The sequence below is a fragment of the Trypanosoma melophagium genome (genome assembly GCF_022059095.1).
Source record: "Trypanosoma melophagium isolate St. Kilda chromosome Unknown ctg39segment0, whole genome shotgun sequence".
Classification (NCBI taxonomy): Eukaryota; Euglenozoa; class Kinetoplastea; order Trypanosomatida; family Trypanosomatidae; genus Trypanosoma; species Trypanosoma melophagium.
Window position 1 is genome coordinate 59,294 of NW_027125177.1, and position 18,818 is coordinate 78,111.

At 47.9% G+C, this 18,818-nt stretch overlaps 7 protein-coding genes across 7 annotated transcripts; all 7 read left to right on the forward strand.

Annotated features, from left to right (window-relative positions):
- Nucleotides 1–2,169: 2,169 nt before the first annotated feature.
- LSM04_005097 (uncharacterized protein) lies at nucleotides 2,170–2,379 on the forward strand (the record flags this gene model as incomplete). Its single annotated transcript, XM_067329443.1, has 1 exon — nucleotides 2,170–2,379. One exon carries the CDS (start codon nucleotides 2,170–2,172, stop codon nucleotides 2,377–2,379), a length of 210 nt encoding a protein of 69 aa, XP_067188146.1.
- A 4,185-nt stretch (nucleotides 2,380–6,564) lies between these two features.
- LSM04_008514 (uncharacterized protein) lies at nucleotides 6,565–6,979 on the forward strand (the record flags this gene model as incomplete). Its single annotated transcript, XM_067329454.1, has 2 exons — nucleotides 6,565–6,625; nucleotides 6,828–6,979. 2 exons carry the CDS (start codon nucleotides 6,565–6,567, stop codon nucleotides 6,977–6,979), a joined length of 213 nt encoding a protein of 70 aa, XP_067188157.1.
- Nucleotides 6,980–10,642: 3,663 nt separating this feature from the next.
- LSM04_005211 (Peptidase M8) lies at nucleotides 10,643–11,581 on the forward strand (the record flags this gene model as incomplete). Its single annotated transcript, XM_067329467.1, has 1 exon — nucleotides 10,643–11,581. One exon carries the CDS (start codon nucleotides 10,643–10,645, stop codon nucleotides 11,579–11,581), a length of 939 nt encoding a protein of 312 aa, XP_067188147.1.
- A 2,434-nt stretch (nucleotides 11,582–14,015) lies between these two features.
- LSM04_008710 (V-ATPase proteolipid subunit C-like domain) lies at nucleotides 14,016–14,564 on the forward strand (the record flags this gene model as incomplete). Its single annotated transcript, XM_067329478.1, has 1 exon — nucleotides 14,016–14,564. One exon carries the CDS (start codon nucleotides 14,016–14,018, stop codon nucleotides 14,562–14,564), a length of 549 nt encoding a protein of 182 aa, XP_067188158.1.
- Nucleotides 14,565–14,886: 322 nt separating this feature from the next.
- Nucleotides 14,887–15,174, forward strand: LSM04_008398 (zinc finger protein; the record flags this gene model as incomplete). Its single annotated transcript, XM_067329489.1, has 1 exon — nucleotides 14,887–15,174. One exon carries the CDS (start codon nucleotides 14,887–14,889, stop codon nucleotides 15,172–15,174), a length of 288 nt encoding a protein of 95 aa, XP_067188156.1.
- A 242-nt stretch (nucleotides 15,175–15,416) lies between these two features.
- Nucleotides 15,417–16,151, forward strand: LSM04_007076 (uncharacterized protein; the record flags this gene model as incomplete). The annotated part of the gene is made up of 1 exon (XM_067329501.1): nucleotides 15,417–16,151. One exon carries the CDS (start codon nucleotides 15,417–15,419, stop codon nucleotides 16,149–16,151), a length of 735 nt encoding a protein of 244 aa, XP_067188152.1.
- Nucleotides 16,152–17,247: 1,096 nt separating this feature from the next.
- LSM04_005855 (Heat shock protein 70 family) lies at nucleotides 17,248–18,429 on the forward strand (the record flags this gene model as incomplete). The annotated part of the gene is made up of 1 exon (XM_067329512.1): nucleotides 17,248–18,429. One exon carries the CDS (start codon nucleotides 17,248–17,250, stop codon nucleotides 18,427–18,429), a length of 1,182 nt encoding a protein of 393 aa, XP_067188150.1.
- Nucleotides 18,430–18,818: the final 389 nt, after the last annotated feature.

Genomic DNA, 18,818 nt, shown 5'->3' on the forward strand with positions numbered 1-18,818 from the left:
AAGTGCGGAACGTGCGTCTGTTTGTGCTGACGAAGGGGCTGCGGCGGGCACCGCAGTCACGGTGTTCTCCTCGTTGCGGAAGGTGGAGCGCAGCGTATCACCTCAGCCCTGTTGATGGGGTTCGGTGTGACGTGGACACCAAGGTGCTGTTTCTGGCACTCTCATTCCACCAGCTGTTGGGGAGACTGTCGCTGATCCTCGACGCCGTATACAGTGAAATTCTTCTATGCCTGACCCTTTATGCTCGTGTTGAATGATTTCCTGGAGTGCCTGCACGTATGGCACGGTGGTGTGGATGCGACGTGGTGCAATCTTTTGGGCGTTGCGTGCGTGGCCTGCAGTTATGAGATGGATGGTGGAGAAAATAGTGTAGGCAAATGGGAGAAACTGTGACCCATCCCGTTATTCGCTCTGTCGCCTGCGGTGAAGTTGTGGTGTTCTGAGCACCCAAGACATATCCGTATATGTATATATTTATATATATGTTTATTGTAGTTTTAGTTTAAATTGCTTTGTAGTGCATTGCCGTACTACGACTACTTCGGAAGATAATATAATTTCACCTTCTCTTTCTTTCTTTATTTGCGCCAACTTCTATAGACTGTTTTACGCAACTCTATTTTACACCGATCACAATAACTTGCAGGTTATGAGTAAGGCAACGCGTCCCTTGCTGCTTCTGCGGCGCCGACCACTGCTTCTCATACTGCTGCTTCTGTGCTGCGCCAGTGTGTGTGTGGCGTGGGATGACGTCAAGCAGCGGTTTGTGTTCGAAGAGATGATCAACAAGACCGGCAGACACTCGGCTGGTGTTGTGCGGGAGGTGCCCCGCAAGGGACAGAGTGGCGTGCAGGCGTACACCGTCGCCACATCTAAGCGGAAGCTGATCCGCATCGTGACGTCAATGAAGGACTTGGAGGATGGTACGAAGTACTGCGTCAATGAGGGTGACCATGTAACAGATTTCAGTGGTTATGTGTGGGTCTGCGATAAGAAAACTATCCTGAATAAAGATCGGAAAACCAACCTGATGGAGAAAATCATTCCAACTGCAGTCAAACTGCACGCCGATCGTCTGCTCGTTGACCGCGAGAGTGAGCCGTTGGTTATCCCTCCATTTGAAAGCGGTGCTTGCAGCCTTCTCACTGTTCCTGAGACCCACAGAACGAAAGGTGTTCCCAATGCTGACATGGTACTGTACGTGGCCGCGAGGCCTGGAGGTCCGCTTGGTGCTTACTGTGCTAGTTTGTCCTCTGGTCGTCCGATTGCTGGTCTCCTGAACTTTGTTCCATATCCGTCAGTAAGTCCGCGACTCAGCGTCCGCCATGCTGCGCACCATATTGGACACGCACTTGGGTTCGAATACGAGCTGATGAAAAAACTCAAAATGACCTCCACCATCACTGTGCGTGGTGTGCAACGAGAGGTTGTGAGCTCGGAGATGACAAAGAAAAAGGCACGGGAACACTACGGCTGCGATAATCTTAAGGGCATGGAACTGGACTATAAAAGCTCGTTGAAACATGTGGCATCCCTGTGGTCCTGGCGCAATGCAAAGGACGAGTTGATGAACTCTGCAAATGCGGTCGCTGGTGGCTACTACACAGCTTTGACGATGGCAACTTTCCACGACATGAAATTTTATTCTGCCAACTGGGGAATGGAGGAGCCGATGAGTTGGGGCCATAAGGCGGGATGTGGTTTCATTGAAGGGAGTTGCCTCAAAGACGAAAGCGTATCAAATTACCCGAATGCGTTCTGCACTGGGAAGAGGGTGTACTGTTCCACTGATCACTTCGCACTTTCTAAGTGCGATGATACTCCGGATATAAATACAGACCCAAAGAGCCCTTGTCCCATCCTCCTTTCACCTGTTGAAGTGAGCTCCAGTGGACATTTTCGCTCTTCTGCCTGCACTGAGTTGGGGAACAGTGGGTTTCCTGACTTCTTGACTGGAGAGAACTCGATGTGCTTAAGTACGGATGATTACGATATAAAGGAGGGTGTTGTACCACTAAAAATGAGCGGTGTGTGTGCACTGGTGTCGTGTGATGAGAGCCATCGTAAAGTGCAGGTGAAGTACAAGGGCAACGACCGGTGGCACGACTGCCCTGAAGGCAAAAAAATAACAGTGGAGACTTCTGCTTCACTGAGCTTTAAAACAATCACATGCCCCCAGTACACCGAAGTGTGCACTATTGCCTTCAACGGCAGCAGTCGGCTTACAGTGAACGATCCATCCGGTCATCCGACACCCCTTCTGGTGGTGCGAACGGTGGTGGTGGTGGTAATAACAACGTTGGCGGTGATGGTTGTGCCACTGTTGCTCCCATCGCCTTGGCAGCTGTTGTCCTCATGGTTATCACGCCAATGCTGTGATTGTGAGCAGTGTCAGAAGCCGTGCTTGCAACGTGCAAAGAGCACCAGCGTGTCGTATAAGAAACTTCTCGAAGAGAAAGAGAGAGATTGGACATACAGTGGTAGAGTAAACGGAAACATGTTGGAGGAGACGTAGAGCTGTGTGCATAACAATTTGACTCTTTTGTAATGCTTGAATACTTTGAAAACATCTCTTCTTTTCCTATTTATCTTTTTCTCTTTCAATGCAATTACTTAAGGTTGCACACCAATACCTCCTCACAAAGAGTTGTACAACGCGCTCCGAACTCGAAAGAGAGTTTTTAAAACCCACCCACCCGCAACCAAAAAAGAAGTTTTAAACATATTTTTATATCTCGTTGGTCAATAGATTTTATTTTTAAACGTTTTTACTTTCGAAAAGGTTTTATTTTGATTATTTTCAGGAAAATAGATAAATAAATGAACATATAAAATAATAAACAAACCAATATTACTTTCAAATTTTTTGTTTTTCAATCACAGCCCGGGTGTGCGTAGGCTATAAACCATCCCGCGGGCGAGAATAGCATTAGAGCAGCGAAGATCCCGCAAAACAAAAAAAATTATTTTACATCTCAACACTCTCATTTTTTCTTTGTTTTTCACAGAGAGTGTTATGTTTTTTGTTTCTTTTTTTCCCACTGAAGTTTTTCTTGGCGCCCTTTATATATAAGAATAAAAGTGCAGCAGCCATTGAAATACCTTTTGTTGTATTACCATTAAGTGTTTAATTTTGGGTACCCTTTTTATATTTTGTTTTTGGAACCATTAAATTTACTTTTGTGGCGCACTTGTTAAAACTGAAAGTGCTAATGCCATTGAGATACTTTTTATTTTATTACCATTAAGTTTATTTTGAAATACCTCCAATAAGGTTCAACGGTCCGAACACCTGGATTGAATAATAATTTGATTGAAAAGGCCAGGGTTCGATGTCCGGAATCGCTTGAGGCTCCATTAAGAATTATTGAGTGTCTTCGGCGTGGAAGGGTGTGGAGCGTTCTTTCCAACCCCGAGAGCTAAAGTACAAGCCACAGAAAGCGAGAAATATCTTTAGTATTTCCCCGTTAATGATGTGCTGATGTACTGGCCTTATCGGCAAACGTTGTTTCTCAGTTTGACATGCAGTACCACTTGTGCAAACACGTTCTTCCTTTCCTCTTCTTTTCTTCTTAGTAAAACGACAATGGTCCCACGCCACGCCATGGCATTGTGACGCAGTAACGTCATGTGCTCGGCGTCAAATGTATTCAAGTCATGGTGAACCAATAGTTACCTCTACAGTACCCGTGTATATGCATATGCTTCTGTTTTCGTTTTTCCTCCCTCTGGACAGGTGACAACAATGTCCACACTTTATATATTGTTTGTTTTTACCTGGATCTATCGGAGAGGGCATTCGATGTATGTGATCTTTGAGTACGGCATAAAGCAATGCCATTTGAGGTGTGTTTTTTCCTTAACTGGTACTATATGGGAGCCCGTGTCGTCATGTAGCAGTGTAGAAAGGGCTGTTGATTGTACTAGGTGATTTTCCATTCCGACAGTAACCTTTTTCAAGGTTTGGTGTGTTTAGAAGGGATACGGTTTTCTTTTGTTTTTATGGGTGTGTGTGTGCACGCTGATGTTAATTGTTGTGTGGGAAATAATCTCCGGTGCGGAGTGGCATCCCTATTCTCTCTACCAGTGAATCTCCTTTCTATTGGGGGTTTGTGGGTGGTGTTGCTGCTGCTCTGTTGTGGTGTGCTCGTGTCGTTGGTGCATTTTCTCGTGGGTAGTCGTCTTTTGCTCACTGTGTGTGTATATGCTTCTCTTGCGCGTTTCTCTTTTTCGTTTTTTTTTTGCTGTACAGACCATGTAGCGCAAGAATGAGTGGACATGACCCCGTGAATTGTTCGACCCGTGAGTTTTCTATTTTGCAGTGGGGTTTTGCTAAATCGCATGCCTCCTTGCAAAAACCCCAAGAATAGGTCTTTGTACCGGATTTAAGCTGCCTTCTCAATGTGGTGTAGTATGTTCACGCCGATGGTGTGTGTGCCGGTGTCGTTCCAGGAGTCGTACGATGCGTACGCGTTTTTGTTTGCGATGATTGCGGCTGTACCGATGCACGTGTTGGAGGTGCAGCTGGACCTGATGTTTGCCGGCGGCAGCGCCCCGGCCCCACCAGTGGAGCCTGTTGAAAAGCAGAACATCACTGGAAGTGCGGAACGTGCGTCTGTTTGTGCTGACGAAGGGGCTGCGGCGGGCACCGCAGTCACGGTGTTCTCCTCGTTGCGGAAGGTGGAGCGCAGCGTATCACCTCAGCCCTGTTGATGGGGTTCGGTGTGACGTGGACACCAAGGTGCTGTTTCTGGCACTCTCATTCCACCAGCTGTTGGGGAGACTGTCGCTGATCCTCGACGCCGTATACAGTGAAATTCTTCTATGCCTGACCCTTTATGCTCGTGTTGAATGATTTCCTGGAGTGCCTGCACGTATGGCACGGTGGTGTGGATGCGACGTGGTGCAATCTTTTGGGCGTTGCGTGCGTGGCCTGCAGTTATGAGATGGATGGTGGAGAAAATAGTGTAGGCAAATGGGAGAAACTGTGACCCATCCCGTTATTCGCTCTGTCGCCTGCGGTGAAGTTGTGGTGTTCTGAGCACCCAAGACATATCCGTATATGTATATATTTATATATATGTTTATTGTAGTTTTAGTTTAAATTGCTTTGTAGTGCATTGCCGTACTACGACTACTTCGGAAGATAATATAATTTCACCTTCTCTTTCTTTCTTTATTTGCGCCAACTTCTATAGACTGTTTTACGCAACTCTATTTTACACCGATCACAATAACTTGCAGGTTATGAGTAAGGCAACGCGTCCCTTGCTGCTTCTGCGGCGCCGACCACTGCTTCTCATACTGCTGCTTCTGTGCTGCGCCAGTGTGTGTGTGGCGTGGGATGACGTCAAGCAGCGGTTTGTGTTCGAAGAGATGATCAACAAGACCGGCAGACACTCGGCTGGTGTTGTGCGGGAGGTGCCCCGCAAGGGACAGAGTGGCGTGCAGGCGTACACCGTCGCCACATCTAAGCGGAAGCTGATCCGCATCGTGACGTCAATGAAGGACTTGGAGGATGGTACGAAGTACTGCGTCAATGAGGGTGACCATGTAACAGATTTCAGTGGTTATGTGTGGATCTGCGATAAGAAAACTATCCTGAATAAAGATAGGAAAACCAACCTGATGGAGAAAATCATTCCAACTGCAGTCAAACTGCACGCCGATCGTCTGCTCGTTGACCGCGAGAGTGAGCCGTTGGTTATCCCTCCATTTGAAAGCGGTGCTTGCAGCCTTCTCACTGTTCCTGAGACCCACAGAACGAAAGGTGTTCCCAATGCTGACATGGTACTGTACGTGGCCGCGAGGCCTGGAGGTCCGCTTGGTGCTTACTGTGCTAGTTTGTCCTCTGGTCGTCCGATTGCTGGTCTCCTGAACTTTGTTCCATATCCGTCAGTAAGTCCGCGACTCAGCGTCCGCCATGCTGCGCACCATATTGGACACGCACTTGGGTTCGAATACGAGCTGATGAAAAAACTCAAAATGACCTCCACCATCACTGTGCGTGGTGTGCAACGAGAGGTTGTGAGCTCGGAGATGACAAAGAAAAAGGCACGGGAACACTACGGCTGCGATAATCTTAAGGGCATGGAACTGGACTATAAAAGCTCGTTGAAACATGTGGCATCCCTGTGGTCCTGGCGCAATGCAAAGGACGAGTTGATGAACTCTGCAAATGCGGTCGCTGGTGGCTACTACACAGCTTTGACGATGGCAACTTTCCACGACATGAAATTTTATTCTGCCAACTGGGGAATGGAGGAGCCGATGAGTTGGGGCCATAAGGCGGGATGTGGTTTCATTGAAGGGAGTTGCCTCAAAGACGAAAGCGTATCAAATTACCCGAATGCGTTCTGCACTGGGAAGAGGGTGTACTGTTCCACTGATCACTTCGCACTTTCTAAGTGCGATGATACTCCGGATATAAATACAGACCCAAAGAGCCCTTGTCCCATCCTCCTTTCACCTGTTGAAGTGAGCTCCAGTGGACATTTTCGCTCTTCTGCCTGCACTGAGTTGGGGAACAGTGGGTTTCCTGACTTCTTGACTGGAGAGAACTCGATGTGCTTAAGTACGGATGATTACGATATAAAGGAGGGTGTTGTACCACTAAAAATGAGCGGTGTGTGTGCACTGGTGTCGTGTGATGAGAGCCATCGTAAAGTGCAGGTGAAGTACAAGGGCAACGACCGGTGGCACGACTGCCCTGAAGGCAAAAAAAATAACAGTGGAGACTTCTGCTTCACTGAGCTTTAAAACAATCACATGCCCCCAGTACACCGAAGTGTGCACTATTGCCTTCAACGGCAGCAGTCGGCTTACAGTGAACGATCCATCCGGTCATCCGACACCCCCTTCTGGTGGTGCGAACGGTGGTGGTGGTGGTAATAACAACGTTGGCGGTGATGGTTGTGCCACTGTTGCTCCCATCGCCTTGGCAGCTGTTGTCCTCATGGTTATCACGCCAATGCTGTGATTGTGAGCAGTGTCAGAAGCCGTGCTTGCAACGTGCAAAGAGCACCAGCGTGTCGTATAAGAAACTTCTCGAAGAGAAAGAGAGAGATTGGACATACAGTGGTAGAGTAAACGGAAACATGTTGGAGGAGACGTAGAGCTGTGTGCATAACAATTTGACTCTTTTGTAATGCTTGAATACTTTGAAAACATCTCTTCTTTTCCTATTTATCTTTTTCTCTTTCAATGCAATTACTTAAGGTTGCACACCAATACCTCCTCACAAAGAGTTGTACAACGCGCTCCGAACTCGAAAGAGAGTTTTTAAAAACCCACCCACCCGCAACCAAAAAAGAAGTTTTAAACATATTTTTATATCTCGTTGGTCAATAGATTTTATTTTTAAACGTTTTTACTTTCGAAAAGGTTTTATTTTGATTATTTTCAGGAAAATAGATAAATAAATGAACATATAAAATAATAAACAAACCAATATTACTTTCAAATTTTTTGTTTTTCAATCACAGCCCGGGTGTGCGTAGGCTATAAACCATCCCGCGGGCGAGAATAGCATTAGAGCAGCGAAGATCCCGCAAAACAAAAAAATTATTTTACATCTCAACACTCTCATTTTTTCTTTGTTTTTCACAGAGAGTGTTATGTTTTTTGTTTTTTTTTTCCACTGAAGTTTTTCTTGGCGCCCTTTATATATAAGAATAAAAAGTGCAGCAGCCATTGAAATACCTTTTGTTGTATTACCATTAAGTGTTTAATTTTGGGTACCCTTTTTATATTTTGTTTTTGGAACCATTAAATTTACTTTTGTGGCGCACTTGTTAAAACTGAAAGTGCTAATGCCATTGAGATACTTTTTATTTTATTACCATTAAGTTTATTTTGAAATACCTCCAATAAGGTTCAACGGTCCGAACACCTGGATTGAATAATAATTTGATTGAAAAGGCCAGGGTTCGATGTCCGGAATCGCTTGAGGCTCCATTAAGAATTATTGAGTGTCTTCGGCGTGGAAGGGTGTGGGAGCGTTCTTTCCAACCCCGAGAGCTAAAGTACAAGCCACAGAAAGCGAGAAATATCTTTAGTATTTCCCCGTTAATGATGTGCTGATGTACTGGCCTTATCGGCAAACGTTGTTTCTCAGTTTGACATGCAGTACCACTTGTGCAAACACGTTCTTCCTTTCCTCTTCTTTTCTTCTTAGTAAAACGACAATGGTCCCACGCCACGCCATGGCATTGTGACGCAGTAACGTCATGTGCTCGGCGTCAGATGTATTCAAGTCATGGTGAACCAATAGTTACCTCTACAGTACCCGTGTATATGCATATGCTTCTGTTTTCGTTTTTCCTCCCTCTGGACAGGTGACAACAATGTCCACACTTTATATATTGTTTGTTTTTACCTGGATCTATCGGAGAGGGCATTCGATGTATGTGATCTTTGAGTACGGCATAAAGCAATGCCATTTGAGGTGTGTTTTTTCCTTAACTGGTACTATATGGGAGCCCGTGTCGTCATGTAGCAGTGTAGAAAGGGCTGTTGATTGTACTAGGTGATTTTCCATTCCGACAGTAACCTTTTTCAAGGTTTGGTATGTTCAGAAGGGATACGGTTTTCTTTTGTTTTTATGGGTGTGTGTGTGCACGCTGATGTTAATTGTTGTGTGGGAAATAATCTCCGGTGCGGAGTGGCATCCCTATTCTCTCTACCAGTGAATCTCCTTTCTATTGGGGGTTTGTGGGTGGTGTTGCTGCTGCTCTGTTGTGGTGTGCTCGTGTCGTTGGTGCATTTTCTCGTGGGTAGTCGTCTTTTGCTCACTGTGTGTGTATATGCTTCTCTTGCGCGTTTCTCTTTTTCGTTTTTTTTTTTTGCTGTACAGACCATGTAGCGCAAGAATGAGTGGACATGACCCCGTGAATTGTTCGACCCGTGAGTTTTCTATTTTGCAGTGGGGTTTTGCTAAATCGCATGCCTCCTTGCAAAAACCCCAAGAATAGGTCTTTGTACCGGATTTAAGCTGCCTTCTCAATGTGGTGTAGTATGTTCACGCCGATGGTGTGTGTACCGGTGTCCTTCCAGGAGTCGTACGATGCGTACGCGTTTTTGTTTGCGATGATTGCGGCTGTACCGATGCACGTGTTGGAGGTGCAGCTGGACCTGATGTTTGCCGGCGGCAGCGCCCCGGCCCCACCAGTGGAGCCTGTTGAAAAGCAGAACATCACTGGAAGTGCGGAACGTGCGTCTGTTTGTGCTGACGAAGGGGGCTGCGGCGGGCACCGCAGTCACGGTGTTCTCCTCGTTGCGGAAGGTGGAGCGCAGCGTATCACCTCAGCCCTGTTGATGGGGTTCGGTGTGACGTGGACACCAAGGTGCTGTTTCTGGCACTCTCATTCCACCAGCTGTTGGGGAGACTGTCGCTGATCCTCGACGCCGTATACAGTGAAATTCTTCTATGCCTGACCCTTTATGCTCGTGTTGAATGATTTCCTGGAGTGCCTGCACGTATGGCACGGTGGTGTGGATGCGACGTGGTGCAATCTTTTGGGCGTTGCGTGCGTGGCCTGCAGTTATGAGATGGATGGTGGAGAAAATAGTGTAGGCAAATGGGAGAAACTGTGACCCATCCCGTTATTCGCTCTGTCGCCTGCGGTGAAGTTGTGGTGTTCTGAGCACCCAAGACATATCCGTATATGTATATATTTATATATATGTTTATTGTAGTTTTAGTTTAAATTGCTTTGTAGTGCATTGCCGTACTACGACTACTTCGGAAGATAATATAATTTCACCTTCTCTTTCTTTCTTTATTTGCGCCAACTTCTATAGACTGTTTTACGCAACTCTATTTTACACCGATCACAATAACTTGCAGGTTATGAGTAAGGCAACGCGTCCCTTGCTGCTTCTGCGGCGCCGACCACTGCTTCTCATACTGCTGCTTCTGTGCTGCGCCAGTGTGTGTGTGGCGTGGGATGACGTCAAGCAGCGGTTTGTGTTCGAAGAGATGATCAACAAGACCGGCAGACACTCGGCTGGTGTTGTGCGGGAGGTGCCCCGCAAGGGACAGAGTGGCGTGCAGGCGTACACCGTCGCCACATCTAAGCGGAAGCTGATCCGCATCGTGACGTCAATGAAGGACTTGGAGGATGGTACGAAGTACTGCGTCAATGAGGGTGACCATGTAACAGATTTCAGTGGTTATTTGTGGGTCTGCGATAAGAAAACTATCCTGAATAAAGATCGGAAAACCAACCTGATGGAGAAAATCATTCCAACTGCAGTCAAACTGCACGCCGATCGTCTGCTCGTTGACCGCGAGAGTGAGCCGTTGGTTATCCCTCCATTTGAAAGCGGTGCTTGCAGCCTTCTCACTGTTCCTGAGACCCACAGAACGAAAGGTGTTCCCAATGCTGACATGGTACTGTACGTGGCCGCGAGGCCTGGAGGTCCGCTTGGTGCTTACTGTGCTAGTTTGTCCTCTGGTCGTCCGATTGCTGGTCTCCTGAACTTTGTTCCATATCCGTCAGTAAGTCCGCGACTCAGCGTCCGCCATGCTGCGCACCATATTGGACACGCACTTGGGTTCGAATACGAGCTGATGAAAAAACTCAAAATGACCTCCACCATCACTGTGCGTGGTGTGCAACGAGAGGTTGTGAGCTCGGAGATGACAAAGAAAAAGGCACGGGAACACTACGGCTGCGATAATCTTAAGGGCATGGAACTGGACTATAAAAGCTCGTTGAAACATGTGGCATCCCTGTGGTCCTGGCGCAATGCAAAGGACGAGTTGATGAACTCTGCAAATGCGGACGCTGGTGGCTACTACACAGCTTTGACGATGGCAACTTTCCACGACATGAAATTTTATTCTGCCAACTGGGGAATGGAGGAGCCGATGAGTTGGGGCCATAAGGCGGGATGTGGTTTCATTGAAGGGAGTTGCCTCAAAGACGAAAGCGTATCAAATTACCCGAATGCGTTCTGCACTGGGAAGAGGGTGTACTGTTCCACTGATCACTTCGCACTTTCTAAGTGCGATGATACTCCGGATATAAATACAGACCCAAAGAGCCCTTGTCCCATCCTCCTTTCACCTGTTGAAGTGGATTCCAGTGGACATTTTCGCTCTTCTGCCTGCACTGAGTTGGGGAACAGTGGGTTTCCTGACTTCTTGACTGGAGAGAACTCGATGTGCTTAAGTACGGATGATTACGATATAAAGGAGGATGTTGTACCACTAAAAATGAGCGGTGTGTGTGCACTGGTGTCGTGTGATGAGAGCCATCGTAAAGTGCAGGTGAAGTACAAGGGCAACGACCGGTGGCACGACTGTCCTGAAGGCAAAAAAATAACAGTGGAGACTTCTGCTTCACTGAGCTTTAAAACAATCACATGCCCCCAGTACACCGAAGTGTGCACTATTGCCTTCAACGGCAGCAGTCGGCTTACAGTGAACGATCCATCCGGTCATCCGACACCCCCTTCTGGTGGTGCGAACGGTGGTGGTGGTGGTAATAACAACGTTGGCGGTGATGGTTGTGCCACTGTTGCTCCCATCGCCTTGGCAGCTGTTGTCCTCATGGTTATCACGCCAATGCTGTGATTGTGAGCAGTGTCAGAAGCCGTGCTTGCAACGTGCAAAGAGCACCAGCGTGTCGTATAAGAAACTTCTCGAAGAGAAAGAGAGAGATTGGACATACAGTGGTAGAGTAAACGGAAACATGTTGGAGGAGACGTAGAGCTGTGTGCATAACAATTTGACTCTTTTGTAATGCTTGAATACTTTGAAAACATCTCTTCTTTTCCTATTTATCTTTTTCTCTTTCAATGCAATTACTTAAGGTTGCACACCAATACCTCCTCACAAAGAGTTGTACAACGCGCTCCGAACTCGAAAGAGAGTTTTTAAAAACCCACCCACCCGCAACCAAAAAAGAAGTTTTAAACATATTTTTATATCTCGTTGGTCAATAGATTTTATTTTTAAACGTTTTTACTTTCGAAAAGGTTTTATTTTGATTATTTTCAGGAAAATAGATAAATAAATGAACATATAAAATAATAAACAAACCAATATTACTTTCAAATTTTTTGTTTTTCAATCACAGCCCGGGTGTGCGTAGGCTATAAACCATCCCGCGGGCGAGAATAGCATTAGAGCAGCGAAGATCCCGCAAAACAAAAAAAATTATTTTACATCTCAACACTCTCATTTTTTCTTTGTTTTTCACAGAGAGTGTTATGTTTTTTTGTTTCTTTTTTTCCCACTGAAGTTTTTCTTGGCGCCCTTTATATATAAGAATAAAAAGTGCAGCAGCCATTGAAATACCTTTTGTTGTATTACCATTAAGTGTTTAATTTTGGGTACCCTTTTTATATTTTGTTTTTGGAACCATTAAATTTACTTTTGTGGCGCACTTGTTAAAACTGAAAGTGCTAATGCCATTGAGATACTTTTTATTTTATTACCATTAAGTTTATTTTGAAATACCTCCAATAAGGTTCAACGGTCCGAACACCTGGATTGAATAATAATTTGATTGAAAAGGCCAGGGTTCGATGTCCGGAATCGCTTGAGGCTCCATTAAGAATTATTGAGTGTCTTCGGCGTGGAAGGGTGTGGGAGCGTTCTTTCCAACCCCGAGAGCTAAAGTACAAGCCACAGAAAGCGAGAAATATCTTTAGTATTTCCCCGTTAATGATGTGCTGATGTACTGGCCTTATCGGCAAACGTTGTTTCTCAGTTTGACATGCAGTACCACTTGTGCAAACACGTTCTTCCTTTCCTCTTCTTTTCTTCTTAGTAAAACGACAATGGTCCCACGCCACGCCATGGCATTGTGACGCAGTAACGTCATGTGCTCGGCGTCAAATGTATTCAAGTCATGGTGAACCAATAGTTACCTCTACAGTACCCGTGTATATGCATATGCTTCTGTTTTCGTTTTTCCTCCCTCTGGACAGGTGACAACAATGTCCACACTTTATATATTGTTTGTTTTTACCTGGATCTATCGGAGAGGGCATTCGATGTATGTGATCTTTGAGTACGGCATAAAGCAGTGCCATTTGAGGTGTGTTTTTTCCTTAACTGGTACTATATGGGAGCCCGTGTCGTCATGTAGCAGTGTAGAAAGGGCTGTTGATTGTACTAGGTGATTTTCCATTCCGACAGTAACCTTTTTCAAGGTTTGGTATGTTCAGAAGGGATACGGTTTTCTTTTGTTTTTATGGGTGTGTGTGTGCACGCTGATGTTAATTGTTGTGTGGGAAATAATCTCCGGTGCGGAGTGGCATCCCTATTCTCTCTACCAGTGAATCTCCTTTCTATTGGGGGTTTGTGGGTGGTGTTGCTGCTGCTCTGTTGTGGTGTGCTCGTGTCGTTGGTGCATTTTCTCGTGGGTAGTCGTCTTTTGCTCACTGTGTGTGTATATGCTTCTCTTGCGCGTTTCTTTTTCGTTTTTTTTTTTTTTTGCTGTACAGACCATGTAGCGCAAGAATGAGTGGACATGACCCCGTGAATTGTTCGACCCGTGAGTTTTCTATTTTGCAGTGGGGTTTTGCTAAATCGCATGCCTCCTTGCAAAAACCTCAAGAATAGGTCTTTGTACCGGATTTAAGCTGCCTTCTCAATGTGGTGTAGTATGTTCACGCCGATGGTGTGTGTGCCACCAATTTTTGCTGTTGAGGCCTTTTATTTCATGTGTCTGGGGTTGGATGTGGGTCGTCTTTGCAATGATGGAGGTGTTTTGGGGGTTGTGTTGCTGACATGGCTTTCTGCAGTGAGTCAGGTTGTGGTCTGTAGCAATGGCTGAAACACCGGGAAAAAAGCATGTCCAAAATGAAAGTCTTTACTTTTTTCCTTTTTCTTTTTGTTGTTGTTCCTCCCGTAGGTTTTTTTTTGTCCTAGGCAGTTGCTGTGCCAAGATTGTATTGCTGTTAATTATATATTTATATATATATATTGTGTGTAGGACTTGAGGACAATGCGTTGTCGCTCTCTACGTGCGTTTTTTGTTGTTGCAGGCGTCTTCTCCATGGTCGCTATTGGTACGCTGGCATTGACCAAGCGTGATGCATGCTTGGCACGTATGTATCCGCCGGGTGCGGGCTTTTATGGTGCCCTGGGTGCGGCAGTTGCTCTTGTCTTTGCGAATCTCGGATCCGCTTACGGGGCAGCGAAGGCGGGTGTTGGGGTGGCGCAGTTGGGACTGTCGGCGCCGCAGAAGATCATGCGCGGGATTGTCCCTGTTGTGATGGCCGGCATTCTTGGCATCTACGGACTCATTGTTGCTGTCATCATCAACAACAACATCCGAACGGAGCCGTACACATACTCGACCTTCTCCGGCACGCTGCATCTTGGCGCAGGGATGGCGGCCGGGTTGGCAGCGCTAGCGGCAGGGCTTTCCATCGGAGTCGTGGGCGACACCGCGGTGCGGGCATATGGCAAGCAGGATCAGATTTTTGTGGCAATGGTGCTCATGCTCATCTTCTCTGAGGCGCTTGGTCTGTATGGGCTTATCATTGCACTCCTGATGAACAACCAAGCCAATCGGTACGACGCCCTCTGTGGGACAGAGTGAGATACAGAACGATAGTTCCGTGTTTAGTACATGGGGAGTGTGGGTGTCTGTGGAAGGAGGAGGACAGCAGGCGCATGGTTCTGTACAACGGGACCCTGTATCTGTAGAAGGTGTAGTACTCCTATCGTGTACTGGTGATCTGTGGGTATGTAGGGATTTCTGACTTTTGGTGGTATTTGTTATTTCAAATGTAAGTGTGGTGACTTACTGTCTCTTTCTTTTTTTTACCTGGTGTCCTACTTCTTTCTGGTAAAAGGCTCGTTCTCAGCTTTTGCTTCTGTTCGGAGGCAGCATTAGCGGCGAGGGAACTCGCACTCACTCAATGGCAGCCACATGTGGGTTCAAGGGGTGCTCAAACCAGACGTACCTTGCCCTCCCAGCCTGCAGCCACTGCAGCAAACGCATGTGCACCTCTCACCTTCTTCCGGAGGTGCATGGTTGCGGCGACGCTGAAAAGAACGAGTCGCAGCGTCAAGCAACTGCCGATGCAGCGGATATGCGGCGCCAGCGAAAGCACCTTGGCCTGGATGACGCAAAGGCGCGATTAGATCGTCGTCGACAAGAGCTTGCTGCTCAGCGGCAGAAAAAACCACTGAAAACCAGGCAGTGACGGAGGTGGGTGACAGGAGTGCTTTTACAGTAGCAGCTATTTCAATGGTATGTGTTGTCTGTTTTCCTTTGTGTGTGTGTATGTATGTATGTCTAGGATCCATCCTGTATGATGGCTGGGTGGCGTTGCTCTGTGCATCACGTGTGTTTTACCCTTCTGATATATGCTTTTCTCCTGCAAGGGATTCTCTGATGTACACTTTCTTCTTTGCGTTTTCTTTTGCAACCGTTGAATCTAGCATTATGGCTTCTGTCTCCGCCTCACATGGTGACGCCGCTGTAACCGTTGGCAATGATGCACGCGAAGCTTTCATCAACTACGGCGGTGCCTACTGGCTCAATCCCGTTCCGCGCGGCGTTTCCCACTTCCGCACTACTTGCACTAAGATGAAGGCGTCGGACGCCGTGGACCCATTCGGTAACCCCAAGCAACCTGATATGCCCGACTTGTTCGGGAAGTCTCGCTACGGCACAACGGACACCCGGCTGCAGGCCGCTCCGGATGGCACAGTTGATGCAAATGCGGCAGCAGCTGGCGGTGAAGGAGATGCAAAGGGCACTGGAGAGGGAGGCCCGACCGGCAAGCTGAACCCTTCCGTCTTACGTGGCAGTGGGGCCCATGACAGCAGCGCAGCTGTTTCTGGCGTCCCTAACGGAAATAAGGAGCCCTACTCAACGGAGGATCTGGTCCGTGAGAAGCTCCCGCTCGACACCGCCGACCCAGAGCGCCGTCTTCTCCATCCAGGCAACAACGCAGAGCGCATCCCACTGACGGGTGGGTCCGAGTACAACGGTACCGTTAATCTCACGTGGACGGCACCAAAGGCGGTGGACAACACGTACCTGCGTCTTGCCCCGCTGTACGAGAGCACAACACACTACCAGCTTCGCACTGGGCTCTTCTACACAGAGGATGAGGCTCCACCACACGAGATGACGCTTCCACTCAAGAGCTCCCTTAGCACACGGGAGTGGTAGCTGGAGTCAAGCTGTTGTGTGGGGTGACTCCCGCTTCACCGCTGCAACAAGGACAACAGGCGGTGTGTGTATTGCAGAAATTCCAATGTCTCATGTAAATGTATTGTAGCATTTGTCTCCATACTGTATGCTGTTGATGTGATGCAAAATGGTATGTATTGCTGCTTTTCCTTCGATTGACTTTTTGGTGCAACTGGCGCACACATTTCACTGTTGATTTCCTGTATTTACTTCTTTCTTCACTCTTGCTGTATGTAGTAGGTTGTAGGACATATACGAACACATTAATTTCCCGTTGATAAACTGGATGGCGCGATTGCCTCTGGTAGTGGTCCTGGGGCTCGTGGTGGCGCTGGCAGTAACGGTTTGCGCCGCTCCTGATGGAAATGGGAAGGTGGAGGCGCCGTGCGTCGGTATCGACCTTGGCACAACGTACTCTGTTGTTGGGGTGTGGCAGAAAGGTGACGTGCACATCATCCCGAACGAGATGGGTAACCGCATCACGCCGTCTGTAGTGGCGTTCACAGAGACGGAGCGGTTGATCGGTGACGGCGCGAAAAACCAGCTTCCGCAGAACCCGCACAACACAATCTACGCGATTAAGCGCCTCATTGGGCGGAAGTACAGCGACGCAACAGTGCAGAAGGACAAGAAGCTGTTGTCGTACGAGGTTGTGGCGGACAGGGACGGCAAACCGAAAGTGCAGGTGGAGGTTGGCGGGAAGAAGAAGCAGTTCACGCCGGAGGAGGTGAGCGCAATGTTGCTGCAAAAGATGAAGGAGATTGCAGAGACATACCTCGGTGAGAAAGTGAAGAACGCCGTTGTGACTGTCCCCGCTTACTTCAATGATGCGCAACGTCAGTCGACCAAGGATGCTGGGACAATTGCAGGACTTAACGTTGTCCGCATCATCAATGAGCCTACAGCTGCGGCCATTGCGTACGGACTGAACAAAGCAGGTGAGAAAAACATCCTTGTGTTTGACCTTGGGGGCGGCACCTTTGATGTATCGTTGCTTACGATCGACGAGGGCTTCTTCGAGGTCGTGGCAACGAACGGCGACACACACCTCGGTGGTGAGGACTTCGATAACAATATGATGCGGTACTTTGTGGACATGCTGAAGAAGAAGAAGAACGTGGACGTGAGCAAGGACCAGAAGGCACTGGCTCGTCTACGCAAGGCTTGCGAAGCGGCGAAACGGCAGCTGTCTTCCCACCCTGAGGCGCGCGTGGAGGTGGACAGTCTTACAGAGGGTTTTGACTTCAGCGAGAAGATAACGCGCGCGAAGTTTGAGGAGCTGAACATGGAGTTGTTCAAGGGGACGCTGGTGCCGGTGCAGCGCGTTTTAGAGGACGCCAAGCTGAAGAAAAGCGACATTGACGAGATCGTGCTTGTTGGCGGTTCTACACGCGTGCCGAAGGTGCAGCAGCTGATTCGTGACTTCTTTGGCGGTAAAGAGCCGAACCGTGGGATTAATCCTGATGAGGCGGTTGCCTACGGCGCGGCGGTGCAGGCAGCAGTGCTGACTGGCGAGAGCGAGGTTGGTGGGCGCGTGGTGCTCGTGGATGTGATCCCGCTATCGCTTGGTATTGAGACAGTGGGTGGTGTCATGACGAAGCTGATCGAGCGTAACACGCAGATCCCGACAAAGAAGAGCCAGGTGTTCTCAACGTACCAGGATAACCAGCCCGGCGTGCTGATTCAGGTGTTCGAGGGCGAGCGACAGATGACAAAGGACAACCGTCTCCTCGGTAAGTTCGAGCTGTCCGGTATTCCGCCGGCGGCGCGCGGTGTGCCGCAGATTGAGGTTACCTTCGACGTGGACGAAAACAGCATCCTGCAGGTGAGCGCGGTGGACAAGTCGTCAGGGAAGAAGGAGGAGATCACCATCACGAACGACAAGGGTCGCCTGAGCGAGGAGGAGATTGAGCGCATGGTGCGCGAGGCTGCGGAGTTCGAGGAGGAGGACCGCAAGGTGCGGGAGCGCGTTGACGCGCGCAACTCGCTGGAGGGCATCGTGTATTCGCTGCGCAACCAAGTGAACGACAAAGACAAGCTCGGTGGCAAGCTGAGCGCGGATGACAAGAGCGCCGTGGAGGCCGCCGTGAAGGAGGCGATCCAATTCCTTGACGAGAACCCCAATGCCGAGAAGGAGGAATACGACGAGGCACGCGAGAAGCTGCAGAGTGTGACGAACCCGATAATCCAGAAGGCCTATCAGGCGGGAGGTGGTGCCGCTGACGAAGAGAAGCCTGACCCAATGGATGACCTTTAGACATACCCACTCGCACACATGGCCATAAACACAACAGTGATGGTAGTGGTAGTGAGTACATTGTGATTTTATGTTCTCTTACCTCTGTTTTACTTTTGATTGTTTTTTTCTTGTTCTTTTCTTCGTCTTGGTGTTGAGTGTACCAATTACTTCTAGGTCTTTGTATTGTACGTTTTGTTTATGAGTGAAGTGAAGTGTTGTTGAGTTGTATGTTTGTGTGGTATTTTTTTTTTTCGAGTTGTTCCATATTGGAAGTTGATTGTGTTTATTCTGAGTTTGTAAAGATTGTTTTTTTTTTTTTTTTTTTTTTTTTTTTTTTTTTTTTTTTTGGGGGGGGGGGGGGGGGGGGGGTCGGATGTTACATGAAGGTTTTTGTACAGCTGTAGAAC